This window comes from Girardinichthys multiradiatus, chromosome 3, assembly GCF_021462225.1.
Source record: "Girardinichthys multiradiatus isolate DD_20200921_A chromosome 3, DD_fGirMul_XY1, whole genome shotgun sequence".
NCBI classification, from domain to species: Eukaryota; Metazoa; Chordata; class Actinopteri; order Cyprinodontiformes; family Goodeidae; genus Girardinichthys; species Girardinichthys multiradiatus.
In genome coordinates this window covers 27,300,777-27,318,074 of record NC_061796.1, presented here as the reverse complement: position 1 = coordinate 27,318,074, position 17,298 = coordinate 27,300,777, and the positions used below count along the sequence as shown (strand labels likewise).

The 17,298-nt window shown below is 38.4% G+C and overlaps 2 protein-coding genes across 3 annotated transcripts in view; one reads left to right on the top strand and one right to left on the bottom strand.

The window, feature by feature from the left end:
• Positions 1 to 17,298, bottom strand: part of adam22 (ADAM metallopeptidase domain 22) — a 96,115-nt gene that overhangs the window by 25,540 nt on the left and 53,277 nt on the right. For both annotated transcript variants that reach the window (XM_047360401.1, XM_047360402.1), the window contains exons 7-14: positions 10,980 to 11,046; positions 10,393 to 10,469; positions 9,889 to 9,963; positions 7,595 to 7,666; positions 4,604 to 4,770; positions 4,433 to 4,517; positions 1,594 to 1,684; positions 1,462 to 1,513 (exon numbers count right to left, since the gene is read on the bottom strand). In XM_047360401.1, coding sequence (XP_047216357.1) covers positions 1,462 to 1,513; positions 1,594 to 1,684; positions 4,433 to 4,517; positions 4,604 to 4,770; positions 7,595 to 7,666; positions 9,889 to 9,963; positions 10,393 to 10,469; positions 10,980 to 11,046 — 686 coding nt within the window. The remainder of the gene's footprint in view (positions 1 to 1,461; positions 1,514 to 1,593; positions 1,685 to 4,432; positions 4,518 to 4,603; positions 4,771 to 7,594; positions 7,667 to 9,888; positions 9,964 to 10,392; positions 10,470 to 10,979; positions 11,047 to 17,298) is intronic.
• cldn12 (claudin 12) lies at positions 11,206 to 15,458 on the top strand. Its single transcript, XM_047360404.1, has 3 exons — positions 11,206 to 11,395; positions 12,885 to 13,133; positions 13,687 to 15,458. The coding sequence occupies exons 2-3, from the start codon at positions 12,915 to 12,917 to the stop codon at positions 14,479 to 14,481; spliced, it is 1,014 nt and encodes a 337-aa protein (XP_047216360.1). The 5' UTR covers positions 11,206 to 11,395; positions 12,885 to 12,914; the 3' UTR covers positions 14,482 to 15,458.

The following is a 17,298-nucleotide window of genomic DNA, read 5'->3' as shown; positions in this document are numbered from 1 at the left end:
TGTCTAAATCGGAGGTGTCCAAAGTGCGATCCAGGAGCAATTTTGGTCCTTGGAAGCAGTGGCGGCTTTTGATTGGCCATATGGGCATCTCCCCAGAGTGGCATTAGAAGGGGGAGGGGGGGGGGGGGGGGGGGGGGGGGGGGGGGGGGGGGGGGGGGGGGGGGGGGGGTTACCTACTAATTCATACCAGAACCGCTACTGCTTGGAAGGAGTCTGTGCGGCCCACAACCATTATGAAAAAAATGGTACAAACTAGGCCTGCCAGGGCAGGTGGTTGGTGCAGACAGAAATTTTCAGGATGCAAGGTCTTTAAGACAATTTAAGATCTTCTTAAAATAGAAAACGATACAACACAAAATATTCACCTTTTATTAACCACGCTTTTTGTTTAATTTAATAAGAAATGGCACTACAAACGTCCAGGGATGTATTTAAAACAAGTCTTGGGTGCACCCAAAAATTACATTTGGCTAAATACAGCAAGTGTTTCCAAAGAAATACAGAAAGTACAAAACCTTTCTAGACTAACCGAATAAAATAAAAAAAAACAATTTAGGACATTGCGTGCCTTTCTATAAATACAGTAAACTACAAGGATTTACAGACCTTTTGCCATTAAACATCTGAATATTTAGTTTGCTTCGCTGAAATATTATGTGTTTAGCTTATTGTTTAGCAGGTAAAAATTCAATTAAAATGTTCAATTAAAAATTTATTTGTGGCCCATGAATATTTTCAACTTGACAATTTTGGCAAAAAGTTTGGACACCAATGGTCTAAATAAAAACAGAAGCTGGGGCTGTGGTGACTGTGGTGCTGCTGAATGAGATGAGAGAGGTTGTGGTGACTGACAACTCTCTCCGAGGCAGCCAGTTTGACCAACCCCAAAAGAAATAAAAAGCACAAGAAACGATAGAGCAAGCTTCTGCTCACCTGCTGTGCCTTTCAGGACAGACGGGGAATGCAAAATGTATTTAAAAAGAGGGGTATACATTCACAAACACAAAAATGCACACACAGACATCCAGACGCAAAGCAAGCCTTTACAGCACAGAAATACACGTCAAGACAACATCTGGACTTGAGAATGAAAACTGACAACACCAAACCCATAATGACTAATTATTTATCATCATCTTATCTTAGCAAGTGGGGTGTTACATCATTTTTTACAGCCTTATCTAATAAAAACAAATAATTTCAATACATCTGGACTGACATCTAGTGGTAAATTACAGAACAACGACAGATAACTATACCATTTGGTTTTTGTTTAGATATTTATATCTTGAAAATAAGACTAAGCCAAACACAACAAATAAATAAAAAAATTAAAAGAATAAAGAGTGAACAGGTTTATCAAAAACTGAGATGACTCTAAAGCCAAAAGTTATCTGTGAATGATCTCAAAACATCACAAGTTTAGAAAAAAATGTGAAATAAAGTTGTGATCTAACTTACCCAATGTCATCCATGATGCAGCCGGCCCATCGATCATCACACTTACATTCGCCTTAAAACATAATACAAATGAGGCTTTGAGTCGTGGTTTAACTAAATAAAAAAAAGCCTGGGTGAGGTTTCTCTGCATACCGTTGAGGATCCTCTTCTTGTCGGAGAAAATGCCGATGTTCTGACCCAAAGACTGAGCCAGGGTGATGGCCATCTCATTTGTTTTACCGTACTGATGCAGGCAGGAAGAAAGAAGACAGAACAGGGAAAGAAAGACATTTTAAGAAGAAGAATATTAGTGTAAAGGTAAAAATGTACCAAGAAAGAAGGGTGCAAACCCCCAAAAAGTCCTTATTACCAAAAAAAAATAATAATTAACTGATCTAGATTGGGTTGAAAAGCAACATAACTTTAACTGGAGTTTATAACGTGAAAAATAGTCTGTAATAGCAGAAACATCTCAAATAGTTGAGCTTGTTAGGGATTTTATAAATAAATGAAAAACAGGAATCCAGGGACCAAAAACCTGCTTCTTATTGCTGATATTTTTCATGTATTGAAGCTAAGTGTGTTCAAGTAGAAAGAGTTGCCTTTTTTACATTTTTTTTACATTTTCACACTGTCAAACTTCTTCATGTGGTCCAGTGAGCATTTTAGCGAAACTTTAAGACTCTTGGATCCCAATGCTTTGAGAAGTAATTGTTGTTCTGCTTGTGATTTTGTTCCCACCACACCCTGAATGTCTGATATCAATTGCACAAAGTCTGATCATCCATCTGTAAACTCATTTCCATCACCAGAACCAGAACTCTGTGGCTCCAGTCATATTTCTTCCCTTTTCAAACAGAATTATTTTTGCTATCCCATGTAAAAAGAAAAATAGAAAATACAGCGACTTGCAGAAGTATTTACATTCCTTTACCCTTTTTCTCATTCTGTCACATTACAACCACAAACTAAAATGTATTTCATTTTGATTTTATCTGATAGACCAACACAAAGTAGCACATGCCACTGAAGTGGATAAAACATGACAGATTGTTTTCATTTGTACTTAGCTTCCTTGCTTTGGTACCCCTAAATAAAAATAGCAATCTATCAAGATATGGGCTTGGCTCTGGAGGAGCTACATAGACCTACAGCTCAGATGGGGAAGTTGGTAGGGAAATAGTTGCTGACGTTTTGGCTTACGTGCAAAATGCTACGAATGGTACAAGACTGTTGTGGAAGAAAACCTGATAATGGCTACAAAACATTTGAGACCGGGGGAGAGATTTACCTTTAAGCAGGACAAAAACCCTGAAGATACAGCCAGAGCTAGAATAAAATGGTTTGGATCTATTTATGTGTTACAATGGCCCAGTGAAAGTCCAGTTTTAAAAAGTTGCATTATGAATCTGAATCAAGACTTGAAAAATGGTGTGTGAAGAATGAACAAAACATTTCATTCTCAAGATGTCCATACCCCTAAAAGACCTGCAGCTGTAAGTGCAGTGAAAGGTACAGGTGTTGAATCTGTGCGCTGGATATAAATGTATGCCACACTTTTCAGATCTTTAGTTGTAAAACATTTTGAAAACCATGTTTCGTTTTGTTTTATACACTTCAACTATCACAGAAAATTCTTACAAAATACAGGGGTTGGACAATGAAACTGAAACACCTGGTTTTAGACCACAATAATTTATTAGTATGGTGTAGGGCCTCCTTTTGCAGCCAATACAGCGTCAGTTCATTTTGGGAATGACATATACAAGTCCTGCACAGTGGTCAGAGGGATTTTAAGCCATTCTTCTTGCAGGATAGTGGCCAGGTCACTACGTGATGCTGGTGGAGGAAAACGTTTCCTGACTCGCTCCTCCAAAACACCCCAAAGTGGCTCAATAATATTTAGATCTGGTGACTGTGCAGGCCATGGGAAATGTTCAACTTCACTTTCATGTTCATTAAACCAATCTTTCACCAGTCTTGCTGTGTGTATTGGTGCATTGTCATCCTGATACAAGGCACCGCCTTCAGGATACAATGTTTGAACCATTGGATGCACATGGTCCTCAAGAATGGTTCGGTAGTCCTTGGCAGTGACGCGCCCATCTAGCACAAGTATTGGGCCAAGGGAATGCCATGATATGGCAGCCCAAACCATCACTGATCCACCCCCATGCTTCACTCTGGGCATGCAACAGTCTGGGTGGTACGCTTCTTTGGGGCTTCTCCACACCGTAACTCTCCCGGATGTGGGGAAAACAGTAAAGGTGGACTCATCAGAGAACAATACATGTTTCACATTGTCCACAGCCCAAGATTTGCGCTCCTTGTACCATTGAAACCGACGTTTGGCATTGGCATGAGTGACCAAAGGTTTGGCTATAGCAGCCCGGCCGTGTATATTGACCCTGTGGAGTTCCCGACGGACAGTTCTGGTGGAAACAGGAGAGTTGAGGTGCACATTTAATTCTGCCGTGATTTGGGCAGCCGTGGTTTTATGTTTTTTGGATACAATCCGGGTTAGCACCCGAACATCCCTTTCAGACAGCTTCCTCTTGCGTCCACAGTTAATCCTGTTGGATGTGGTTCGTCCTTCTTGGTGGTATGCTGACATTACCCTGGATACCGTGGCTCTTGATACATCACAAAGACTTGCTGTCTTGGTCACAGATGCGCCAGCAAGACGTGCACCAACAATTTGTCCTCTTTTGAACTCTGGTATGTCACCCATAATGTTGTGTGCATTTCAATATTTTGAGCAAAACTGTGCTCTTACCCTGCTAATTGAACCTTCACACTCTGCTCTTACTGGTGCAATGTGCAATCAATGAAGACTGGCTACCAGGCTGGTCCAATTTAGCCATGAAACCTCCCACACTAAAATGACAGGTGTTTCAGTTTCATTGCCCAACCCCTGTATATTGAAGTTGTTGGTTGTAATGTGTCAACCTTCCTTCCTAAATGTATCTCTTTATTGAGTGATTAGGCTCACCTCGTTTACTCCCCCTCCTTTAGTGAGAGAACAAACTCCTCCCATGTAGGAGGCTGCCCCCCAGTTGCTGCGAAACTGATTCCCTCTGCAAACAAAAGTTTGTTTTGAACAAAATCGAGCTGTGCACATAAAAAAAAACATTAAAGTCCACTTTTAAATCAGCAGACTCACGAAAAGAGGTGAACAGAGTCACATTTCTCCTTGATGAAGTCCTTCCTGTACTTCATGAACTCCTTGAGTGTCACCATGGGGTCGTCATCGATGTTGAACTTGTTGTCCACAGACCACGTTTCCATAGCGACAAGTACAATCCGGGTGTTTAGCTGTTCTCTGAAAATCTGAGAAGGCACGTTGGAGAGGGTTATTGTGAGGTCAAATGTCAGCTTCTGAAAGTCACAAAGCTTCATCTTCAGAGTTGCTGTGTGATGGAGAACGCCAAAGAAAATACAGAATGATGGGGCCAGATCAGCATCACAGCTGACAGACATGCTTCATATTCATTAACATCTCCAGCTGTTTGTTATGACAGAAGTCAGAGCGTCGCTGTGATCCTATGACCAGACAGCAGCACATCACAGGAGACCAGACAGTCAAGAAAGGTAACTGTTTAAAGGACAACACAGGCAAATATTAATGCTTGTGCCTTTGAGGTCTCCACAGATTTTTGTTTTATTGAAGCAAACACTGGAGAAGATCGAAAGGTTTATATTAAACCTTTTGATTTTTCATACTGATCCTGGCTGTCCTGTCCTGTCAATGCATTTGCACCTAGCCTGTGCGGCTCTCCAAATGTAAACATTTGGTAAATCAATTATATAAAAACCAAAACAGAAATATCAAAATACCTCTGCTGCATACTGTTTGTACAGTTTTATAGTCCCAGTTATATTTACTGGTATCCCTGAGCAGGAGGGTAAAAGTCTTACATAAATGCATTGTTTACTGCAGTGGCAAAATCTCAAACAAAAAAATTAAAAACAATCCAACCCTTAATTTGAGTACATTTTCCTAGCTGGAGATAATAAAGGCCCATGTGAAGACATAACAGTTTTTATTCCATTTTAGACTATTGTCGCGAAATCTGCACAAACTGCTGCGAGTCTCAGGGCAGCCAAGATACTGGTTGATGTATATTTCATGGATACCAAGGATCATCCTGGAACCAGACTGCTGCAATCTAGAGAGCATAGCTTGAACAACATCTGTTAGTGATTTTACGGTATTAAACTGCATTTAAAATACTACAATGATGGACCAGAAACGATTGTACCCAAACTAATGTAATTCAATTTTATAACCCTGCTTAGGAACAGGTGCATCAAAAAGTGCAATCCACATACCTGAGACAGAAACATTTGTTTAAATACTATGCCTAATTTTACCTTATGTCACTAATATATACCATACTGTACCTAAACTTATATCATATGACCTATATTCCAACAGCAAAAAACACAATTTATTTATTTTTTTTAAATAATTGTGAATAAATAAAAATAGTAATATCACTGAAGGGATATTTGTTGGTACCCCTAAAAATCTCTTTAAATTAAATGAAGATTATTTTTTTATTAGCTATATTTTACCCGTTTGGTAAACCATGGCTTTCTCAATCCCTGGGGTATAAATATGCTGGTACACAACATGCCAGTTTCTTTCAGCCAACAGCCACAAGGCTGGATCAGGAAACATCTTGGTCTTGGAGCTGGATGATAAACCTTGCTGGGAAATGAACTTGAACTATGTGCTTCAGTCAAATGAGACTAAGATTAAAACTTTAGGGAAGAAACACATAATATCCGACATAACATAAAAGACAAATATGTTGGAAAGCACCCCAAGTTGTGATGATGTGAGCCTATGTCTCTTCCAAATGCCCTAAGAACCTTTGTTGTATTTGACCTAATTGCAATATTAAATAAGTCGCTAATGTAAGAACAGCATTACTTGCTTTATCTCTGGTTTAACAGGAATTTTCACTGCTCTGTCAGAGCAGAACCTTTCTATATGGACTTCAAACATCAGTAATGTGTAGTACTTAAATGAGGATTCTTAATAACATGTTCAAGATCAAAATTTATTTACTACATTAATAGATGCCAATGCAAAGGATAAAACATGCTCTCTGGATCCCATTGGGAGGAGATATTCTGAACTCTTAGGTCTGGGTTGTACTGTGAGTTTCTTTAACCTTTTAGGTTTTTTCAAGTGCTGTCTAGTCTAATCTTTTGCTTTTACATTTTAGATCTAAACCAACGCCTTGTTAAAGTGCATGACATCATGAATCCTCAGAAATACCAGGGGATTTTGGACCAGGACTGAAAATGTGATGTCACATTTACCACATACCTGCTTTTACAGACACTAAATCAATCTTCTTGAACCAGGGGATGGTCATCTCATCCCCCAGCTCAAGATCGTACAGAAAACCATGTGAGCTTAAAATAAGACGGCATAAGAGAATATCAAGGACTCTGGATCATCTAGAGAGATCCAGTATGTATTTACTTTGTGAAATGTTATAGAAGAGTAAGTGTTGTGCTTTTGGTAAAAGGGACTGTACAAATTATTAACAGCAGCATCATTAGAAACAATTTCATCTCAACACTGAATTTAAAAGTTGGATTATTTTCAGTTTGAGATCATGCCACTGAAATAACAGACGATTTTAAGACTCTTCACACATTTGTCCCACATTTTCTAATAAATGTAGTCAGCATGGTATATGCTATGACATCCAGGCTATATCTGAACTGTGCAGCATTCCAAGTGGAAATCAATGTGTCCTTTGTGAACTCAGAGTGCTTCATACAATAATCTCCAAGGGCACAACGAAAAGCATGACCTTTGTCAGGCTTCACCAGCCTCTCAGTTTACAGATGTAACCCTGCAGCGGGTCAGATTTCAGTAACGCAGCTCCCGCATCGGCTGCAGAAAAGCGTCGGCATCAGTAACGTCGGAATGCTGCTGCTCTCCACAGCCGCAGAAATCTGACAACTCATAGTTGCCCCGGTTAATGGCTACTTAAATCCCTTTTAAAGGAGAAAGTATAAATGGCCAGCGCTTGGTTGGTTAATTGATAAATCAGTGCAATGTGTGCTCAGCTTTAGCTGGAAGTGACTGTGGCAAGCTTTCCAAGAAGAAGATCGATCTGCTTCTTACCATGTCAGCTATATTGACCACTGTCTTAGCGTTGTTGTTCGTATGCCCGACAGAAAGACGATGCTTCTTATACTGAAGGAGAAGAAAGACAAACAGAGAGGTGTGAGGGTAAATACATAAAAGAGGGAATAATGTCCTAGAATCAATTCCATTTTAAAGTTTAAATGTAAAACTACAGATTGGATATTCGTAAACATTTAACGTTTCCTTTATTTGACTGAAAACAATGAATGATTTGATAAGTGAGCAGGCTCAATATAAATGATACAAACGACTCAGGTTCTTATAGTCCATACATTTCCAACAGGGCTAATCTCAGGGATTTGGGAAAGCATTGTTGAAAAGCTTAACTTTAGCCCTTTTTTACAAATTCCAAACCCAACTTTGTTTAGATTAGGGATAATTCTTGTGTTTGAACAGTTTGTGCCCAAGTTTCAAACATCTATTTATTTGAGGTTAAGTTGAAGAGTTTTAAGGCAGTTCTCCTTCATTATTCCATCCTCTTTATGCAACCACTTGCAGTAAAACAGACCCCCAGCATGATACTACCACCACCATACCTGATGCTTGATACAGTGTTGTTGAATATTTAAATTTTTGAATAGCCCCTTCCTCAGTCCAGTAGCGCGTAAAACTGGCTTCATTGTGAACAGAGATGGTGACGTTTCCTATAATTTCCAGTTCAATGCAAGCTTGAAGCCTAATGGTTACTGGGTTCCTCCATAACATCCTAACAAACATCCTTTCATCAGTGGGACAGTTTTTGTGAAACTGCCAGAACTTCGACACAAATGGTTGTCCCAACAGGACAATTATCCAAAACGGAAAATATTAGTCCCAAAATTGTTTTGAATAAATCAAGGCAACCAGTAGTCCTTCCGGGTGTGGGCTCAGGTGAAGAAACATTTCAGTCTTTGCAGTTTCTCACTGCATTGGGCAAAAGTCTAATCTACCTTATTTACAACATATAAGGTGAAGCAGCTTCAACTCTCATAGAAAAACACAACTGTACACAAAAAAGACAAACCCTTTTACCTCTAATGATGTTGGGGATTCCATTGTTACTTGAGCATTTTCAACATTACTTTAGATGCCATCTTTTATTATAATTTAAGGTAGTTTTCAGAGCCTGCTTGTTCAAATCCATGTTAACTAAAATCTATCTGGGTTTGGAACCTCGCTGTGAAAGGTGTGGTAGTGATGAGGCATCTTACTCCAAATGTTTTACAGCTGCCCTCCTTTAATTATTTCTAAAAGTAGGGTTTTAACTCCCTGATAAAAGAAACTGGACCTTAACGCTTTTCTTACTCTCTTGGTACAGTGGACAAGAAAAGCAAATGTATTGCTTGTGTGAAGTGTCAGGTATGCTGGTCAGAAGAGAGTTCAAATATGCAGCCAGACGTTTGCTGATGGCAAAAAGGGCATGTAGTGGAGATGCTGGTTGCTAAGGAACATCTAGTTCAATATTTGTGAGAGTTTATTTCTATACTTCCACATATTCCCAGTTTTTTGTTGAATCATGAAGGATATATTAAGCTTTCTTTATCCATTATTAAAACAGTTTTGGTGTGTGTTTGGGATGCTTGTCAGTAAAAAAAGCCCTACTTCAAAACCAGCACCTTTAACCCTCATATGCAAATATGCACATAGACAAACCAAATACCTTCTGGAAACAAACATTGCATGATCAAAGGTAATAAAGATTGAGCTTTTTACCCGCATAGACAAGAAGAATGATTGAATGAGTCACGGGAAGACTTTTAGACCTAAGAACAATGAACCAACTGTCAAGCATGGTAATGGCAGCATTATGCCGTAGGGTGTGTTTTCCAGCCAGTGGTACTGGTGCACTTAACCCGAAATCAACAGCCTGGCAGTTGAAAGCGGTGTCCATGCCAACATAAATTAACTCTACCAGTTCTGATAATCGTGGTCAAATTTCCAGCCAGAATTACGCCAAACGTTTGCTGCTGGTTATAAAACCAGCAGGTCAATGCGCAACTTGCTAACGGTTAGCTTAAGATTATTGGGGCTGTGTGTGTGTGTGTGTGTGTGTGTGTGTGTGTGTGTGTGTATAATGTGAGTATTTGTGAATTAAATAAAATCCAGAATGATCCAACTTGTTCCCCCAAGTTTATTTTTTTTTATTCGTTGAAGTTATTCACATAGTGATCACTCCACCCTGAAAAAAGGACTTTAAAAAATCATTAAAAGCCCCATATTGTTATCCCATTCATGTCCATGATGAGTGTAGAGAAACTTCTGACAAAAGCTATACAATGAATGCAACTTACCATTACATGATCATTGATCACCATAAGCTCTATGTATTTGGTCTCATCTTCTACACTGCGTAACAAACGTGGAGCCTGGAAGGAGACAACAGATTTATCATCTCTACCAGACGGACGCTTGCTTTACAGTTGTCTTCCATTGAGCCAGTCCATTTTAACAAGAATCTAAGAATAGCACAATAAACCCAGCAATCCACTCATGATTCCTGCACCACATAAAAGGAACAACAAATCAATAGGTATGAACTTCCAAAAGTCAAACAAGATCTGCCAATTTTCTGATTTAAAAAAAATATGAGGAGCTTGAAGGGCTGAGATGACATCTGAAAATCTGTCAAAAAGACAAGGCTGGAAGGAGTCTCTACTCATGAGATAAATACTTTATGAAACACAGAAAGGGAGAAGGAACAGGAAAGAAAGGCGTGTGTTGGGGGAGATGTGTGGGCAGAGGCCTACAAAATCACAGAATGTTTGGCAACATAAATGCCAGCATCAAATGCATACCTGTCTCTTCTTTCTCCAGTGCACAACCTTTGACCCTGGAAAAGGAGGGCTGGGAAAAGGTGGCTCTGGTAAATCCCCTAGTTGAGAAAAAGATTATTCAGAAACAGTCCTACACATTTGGTGACCAAGGGGGATTCGGGGGCGTTCAATGACCATCCCTCTAAATTTTATTACAATTAATTTCAGTGAGACATGAGTGCACATGTTTTAACAAGTTGCAACATTTTTTATTTATTCCTTTATTTATTTAATTTGATTTCATTTTTAGAGTGTTCGAAGCCACCATAGGACAAGCAATAAGTCCTGTGAATGAAAACTGTCTTTTTTGTTTGCTGTCAAAGCATGTATGTTGAAATAAATCCCAAAGACGCAACTCCAGGATTCAAATAATAATATGAGGGGTTTTTAAATCTTTAACTTTGTATTCGGGTTCTTTTAGAGAAAATTGGGGGTATCTGATCACGCCCTTTAAAATTTTATGGAGGCATTTCTGGTTTAATGAAATGCATTACAAAACAACAAATAATTTTACTTCCAGAACTGGACATTTCCCATTAAGTTCCTCAACCATTCAGTCACCCACTTACCACCAAAGAGATCACTCTGTTCCTCTTGTCCAGCAGATTTGTATATCATGTGAATATGAACATCTCCCTGAAAAACATAAAAAGAGAGAAAATTAATAAATTCATATATATCACACCTATTGTCTTTTAGAACAAGTTGAACAAACCTTACAAATTTTTCATTTTCTTTGTTTAAAGACTTGAAACAGCTCAGAAGACATCCAGGAAAGGGTTAAGCTCCTGTGAGTCAGCGCTGAGGGCGGAAACATCCGAAGACGTTTAGATGCTACATCGTGTTTGTGCTCCGTGTTTATTGTTTCAGCCCTAATATTTGTCTTCAAGTATGTAAAAGGGGACCAAGCAGAAATGTCACAGCAGTCCCTGTGATATACGACAGATATCTGGAAATACAAGATATTTTAACCTATATTGAACTCGTAAGTTTGCGTTTCACTTTAAATAATGGGGATGCAACAGGTAGCTGCCGTAATGCTAACTTTTTTAGCCGTTGGCTAGCTGGCGAATTAGCGCAGATTTTGCCAAACAGATTTATTAGCTCTTTGATACATTTTTTACAGGGTTATTCCACGTTTGCTTAACTAGATGTATTCGCAAAGTTTGTAAAAGCAGGTTATAACGAGTAAAAAACCTGATAATAGATCGAGATCGCTCGGTTCCTTAGCACGCCCGAAATAACAGCTGTTTTAATGCTGGTTGTGACACAGTTATGGTCCTTAAACTGCTGTTTGTTTAATTATTGCTATTGAAGCTGGCCATATGTCTGGTAACAATAATGAATACAGACAACTGGCTGCTCCATGCTTAATGTTGTCCTCAATCAAAATGATACTTCGTCAGAAAACAACATGTAGGATCAGTCAGATGTGATTTATAGAGTACTAATCATACAAATTAAATGTAACACAAAGTGCTTCACAGAAGTTAAAGAAACAAGCAAACAATCACACCCCAACATGTAAGAGTAGATCAAATGGAAAACCATGAATAAAGAGACAAAATCTGAACAGAATGAAAAACGTCTAGAATTGTAAAACATAAAAACTGTAGCTATACGAAAAATAGATGTAAAACCACTAATTAGTTTTATTTACGGTTAAATCTAAAATAGAGGTTTGATACAAGATTATAAAGATAAATATTAAACACATTCAGATCAAATTTAAAAAGCTATAGAACCAAACAAAAATTACACTTAAATAAGATAAGCAGATAAAGTAAATAAAAAAAAATTGAGGAAAAAGTTAATAAATTGCTTGTAAAACATTCTCAGCTTCCCTCGGGTCTTCAGGAGGGCTTCTCCAAATGTAAGAGCCATAATGAACAGAATATAATTATCTTTTATTTGTCCGTCGGAGTGGGAAATATACATTGTATCAGCAGCAATGTGATGAGCAAACCATGATTTTACCATGATTTTAATAGTAAAACTGTATTAACTGTATGACAACTGTAGATTCACAACCATAATCCTCATTTTAACCAAAAATAATCTCTTGGTTACTTTTTGTTTGAATTACAAAAGCTGTCTTGAATATAAAAGCAGGGTTCTGGTGCTGCCACATACCAGCACGTAAAATTCAAGCTTGTTTCTGTTGCTTTTTGTTTAACTGTGGAGTCTATGTAATAGTCTGCTGTGTACACCATTCCTCCTGCTGTCTCTCGCTCAGAGTGATTGCCACTTTGTTTGCCAATGAAATGAGAGCATTGTCACTCGGGGACAGTAGATATTGGGTCAACTACATGTTAGTGAATAGATGTGTTACAGGGGGTGGCCCACAGTTAGGTCAGCAGTATCAGGGTCAGTCAGATAAACCTTTAGAACCTTGTTCTTTTTCAGGATATTTTAAAGGGATCTTTAAGGTTCTTCTGGTCTATCCCTGACTTCTCTTTCTAATCCTAAACCAGCAGCTTACAGTTCCTACCATCAAACCAGCCATGTCGTGCCGGGACATCCACGCCACCAACGCCTTTGCCTTCATCATTGCCTTTGTGTCTGTGGGTGGGATTGCTGTGGCGGCGTTAATTCCACAGTGGCGTATCACGAGACTCGTCACCTTCAATCGCAACGCCAAGAATGTCAGCGTGTATGACGGGCTGTGGGCTAAATGTGTGAAACAGGATGGATATTCTGGATGTTATTATTATGACTCAGAGGTATTACTCCTGTATATTTGTAGCTTAAATTCAATTATCTATGATATTTAATCCTAAAATAAAACTGCAATTTAATAATAAAAAAGGCCATGAATATGACTGCAGAACAGACTAAATATACATGTAATGATGTTGGGAGGGATGGTAGTAGTAATAATAATAATAATTATTATTATACTGGCACAAATAAAGAACATCTGTTCATACGTAAAAGTAGTTAAAGTTGTTACTTAAAAATGGCAGATCTAGAAATATATACTTTTATGATTTATAGATATTGTCTTGGTTAAAAAACGTTTATTAAAGATAAAAAAAATATATAATCTTTCACTGTTAAATTAACAAGTTTTATTGTTTATTTGTCATTCTATCCTAAATTGAATATTTCTGTGGATACTAAAGATATCTAGAGTTTAAAAAGATGGAACAATCTGATATTACTAATGTTTCCCTTGTTACTGTTAACATAAAAAATCTATTTTTGTTATGCAAAAATATGTATCTGCTTATGTAAAATCCTAAAGGAAACCATTGTGTCATCTTTTTCCTCTAGTGGTACTCAAAAGTGGACCAACTAGATCTGCGGCTCCTGCAGTTCTGTCTTCCAGCAGGCCTCATATTGGGCTCTCTAGCCTTGCTTCTATCCATGTCTGGGATGTGTAAAACCTGCTGCTGCTCAGACAAGCCTGAGCCAGACATTAAGACCACCAGGTGCCTAGTAAACAGTGCAGGCTGCCATCTGGTGGCCGGGATGTTCTTGTTCCTTGGTGGAGCAGTCGCCATCGCACCTTCAGTGTGGTTCCTGTTCCACACCAAGCAGATGAACAGTAAATATGCCAACATCTTCTCTGACGGGTTCGCTGTGTATGTATCTATAGGCTGCTCTGGAGGACTGATGTTAGCTGCGCTACTTACATTCATGTGGTATTGCATGTGTAAGAAACTGCCCTCACCCTTCTGGTTGCCCCTGCCCTCCATGTCTTCATCTCCTTCCACCCAGCCTCTTACTGCCAACGGATTCGCTTCTTCCCAGGTTTATGGTCCGCAGCCATTCCCACCACAGGCTCTTCCCCCCACAGTCATCGACACACAGCCTTTTGTGTCTTCGCACGGCTATATACATAATATGATGGCCCCCGCTCCTGCTCAGGTGTACATGTCCCAACGTTCAGCTGGAGATGGGTACGGATCAGAGGTTGGAGGCACCCAGGCCTACAGCTACGCCCCGTTGCAGAGTTATGCACCATCACAGGGATATGCATCCAGCTACGCAGGCCACCGTTACTCCACCCGCTCACGGATGTCAGCCATAGAGATTGACATTCCTGTTCTAACCCAGCCAGAGTGAGCAGGAACGCTGATAACCAGAACACACTCAAGTCCTCAGCCCATTAAGCACCATAAAGTAGAGTACTGATAAAATTAATAGGCCCTGATAGATGAGAGTTAATAATGTGAGCTATTTATAGCCTCATAGACAGTTTAAAAACTATCGAGTTAGGTCAGGCTTGTAGTCCTGATAAGAGATTAGACCCAGCCCAAACACTACTCTATGAAGGATTATATACTTATTTTAAAGTGAAGATTCCTAAAGTACTGTATTCAGCACTGTATGGAAACAGAAGAAATTAAATATTTCCCACCAGGACTGAAAGCTAATTCCTTACGGATTCGTCAGCTACATGTTCCACTAGTTTTCCAGCTGGGTTGGATCACTCAGTAATAATTTCTTACGTGATGAAAAGGAACCAGTCATCCGAATTCACCCTGTGGACTTACAAGTTAAATATTTTTTTGTCACTGTTACATTCCCTTCAATGGAGGTCTCTGTTATCACTACTAAACATTAAAGCTGACTAGCATCGACTTTACCTTGTTTTCTGTTAGACTGATCTGTTTGTATTTTTTGGGTTATTTTTCTAACAAGTTAATGTCACTGTCACTGTGAAGCACAGCTGTTAATAATGCACTAATAACATGAATACTGTGCCTGTTTACTGGTCTTAGCTTAGAGTTGTGTGTTTTTAATGTGAGGCCTTTTATATCAAAATCGTGGCTCAAAGTAAATATTAATCTGTGCTAAATCTGCCTTTCCAAATGCAAATATGATAAGATGCTGTGGAACTGAACATTTGTGTGTCAAATAGAAATGTCTAATGAGCGGACCAAATTTAACTTTGTTGCCTTGTTTGCTTTTCATACTAAGCGCTGACCAACATTTGTAATTATTTGAATCATATTCTGTGTCAAATTCAGGTCCATAATGCAGTTGTCATGTTTTCTCTACACTGTCAACGTTTTGTTTTGAATAAATTACAAAACACACTTGTTGATGTGTTTGAATATTCTCTAACATGGAAATGACTGAGAAACTGCCCCCTCTGACCTGTCAAAGACACTCTTCATTGCGGTAGTTGTTACTGAAGGAAGAGTCAAGTCACTACAAACGTTCATAATCATTTTGTCTTTTAAAATAATAGTAAAAACGCATTTTAAAGTGACATTCCTCTCTTACACACATACATATTGTCGCATCTGCTTTTAATATAAGTATTTAATGCATTGTATCTTCAGACCAACAAATCTCATTATGTTTGACATATTTATAGCCAGTGAACTTGTTTAGGTCAATTTAACTTTTAAAATCATCATGCTATCAAATAATAGAGGATTTGTGTACAATTTAATAGGTTAGACCCTCCCGGGACCCTGGGACTCAGCTGGGCCATTTTAGCCTCTTTTTAATCTTAAATAGTCAATATTTTTGCTTATGGCATAGTTTTTTTTCCCAAAGATTAATGGTTTGGATCAAGGTTAAAAACTGCCACCTCACTTGTCATCACACCTTCGCAGTTTAAACGTTACTCATACATTGCACACATGAGACCGTCGTCACAAATGGGCACAAAGGGCTCCTGTGATTTTTTCTTTTTTAAGTAATCGCATGTATAACTACAGTTTAATGTAGGGGTCTAAATTGAATCCCTCTGTGGTACTTTGTTGCAGCGTTGCCAGGGAATAAAATCTACTATTACAACATAAAATAGGCTGCAGGCTGTGCCATTAGTAGCACTGTTGTCTTACAGTAAGAAGGTCCTGAGTTCAAAGTCCAAAAAGTCCTCAAAGTCCAAAAATATGCATGTCAGGGTAATTGGTTACTCTAAAGCAGTGGTTTTTAACCCTGGTCCTCAAGGCACACTGCCCTGCATGTTTTGGTTGAAAAACACTGCTCTAAATTGCCCTTAGGAGTGAGTGTGCGCCTGCATGGTTTCTGTTGCCTTGTGATGGACACAAAGAAATGGAGAAAAATGGCAAGAAAATGCAAAATATATTTTAAATATGAATAAAACTTTAAAGTTCTGATTAGAGCTGGCACTAAATATAAGATTTCATCTTTTGAAGTGAATAAAAATGTAGTTTCTAGGATATTTGCTGCAGTTGTTTTTGGTGTGCGTTTTTCCGGGGCTGCTGGAGTTCCAAAACTATATGAAAATAGAAAATATCTGGAATTCAGCCTGCTAGGTCAAATAAATGTAGGGATAAATCTTCGAAAAGCTTGTTTTACCTTAAAAAACACGCTTTATCTTTTGAACACAAATCTATATTGGATATAAGATTATATGAGACAATAAATGAAGCATAGCATTAAAAATCAGTATCAAACACTAAATTAATAACGCTGACTGTTTTATAACAAAGCAATGTTGGAAAAGCTTTTTTCAGGGCACACATGAATTCAGCTTGAGATGTATCCCATCCCCCTTCTTCACTATTCACCCACTCATCCATTCAACCTTCAAAAACTGAACGCACTGCTGAAAAATAATCATTTTTATCAAAAAATAAACTGCTTTTAGAGTAGTTTTACATCTTCCTAAGCAAATTAAGCATCTAATCAAACAGTGAGTAGCCAAAACTCATAATTACTCCTCTGTTAATGTTTCATTTTATTGTTTAGAGTACATTTAGTTTCAGTTGAATTAAAAATAGACATAGAACCAAGCCTTAATGTTGTTTATAGCACATAAACAGCCCTGAACATCACTATCAGAGCAGTAATATCTATATTTAATGCTCTAATTTACTGTTCTTTATTCTTTGTTCCCCAGATCATCAGTTGGAGCCAATAATCCCAGTTTAAAAAGATAAACACAGCATATAGACT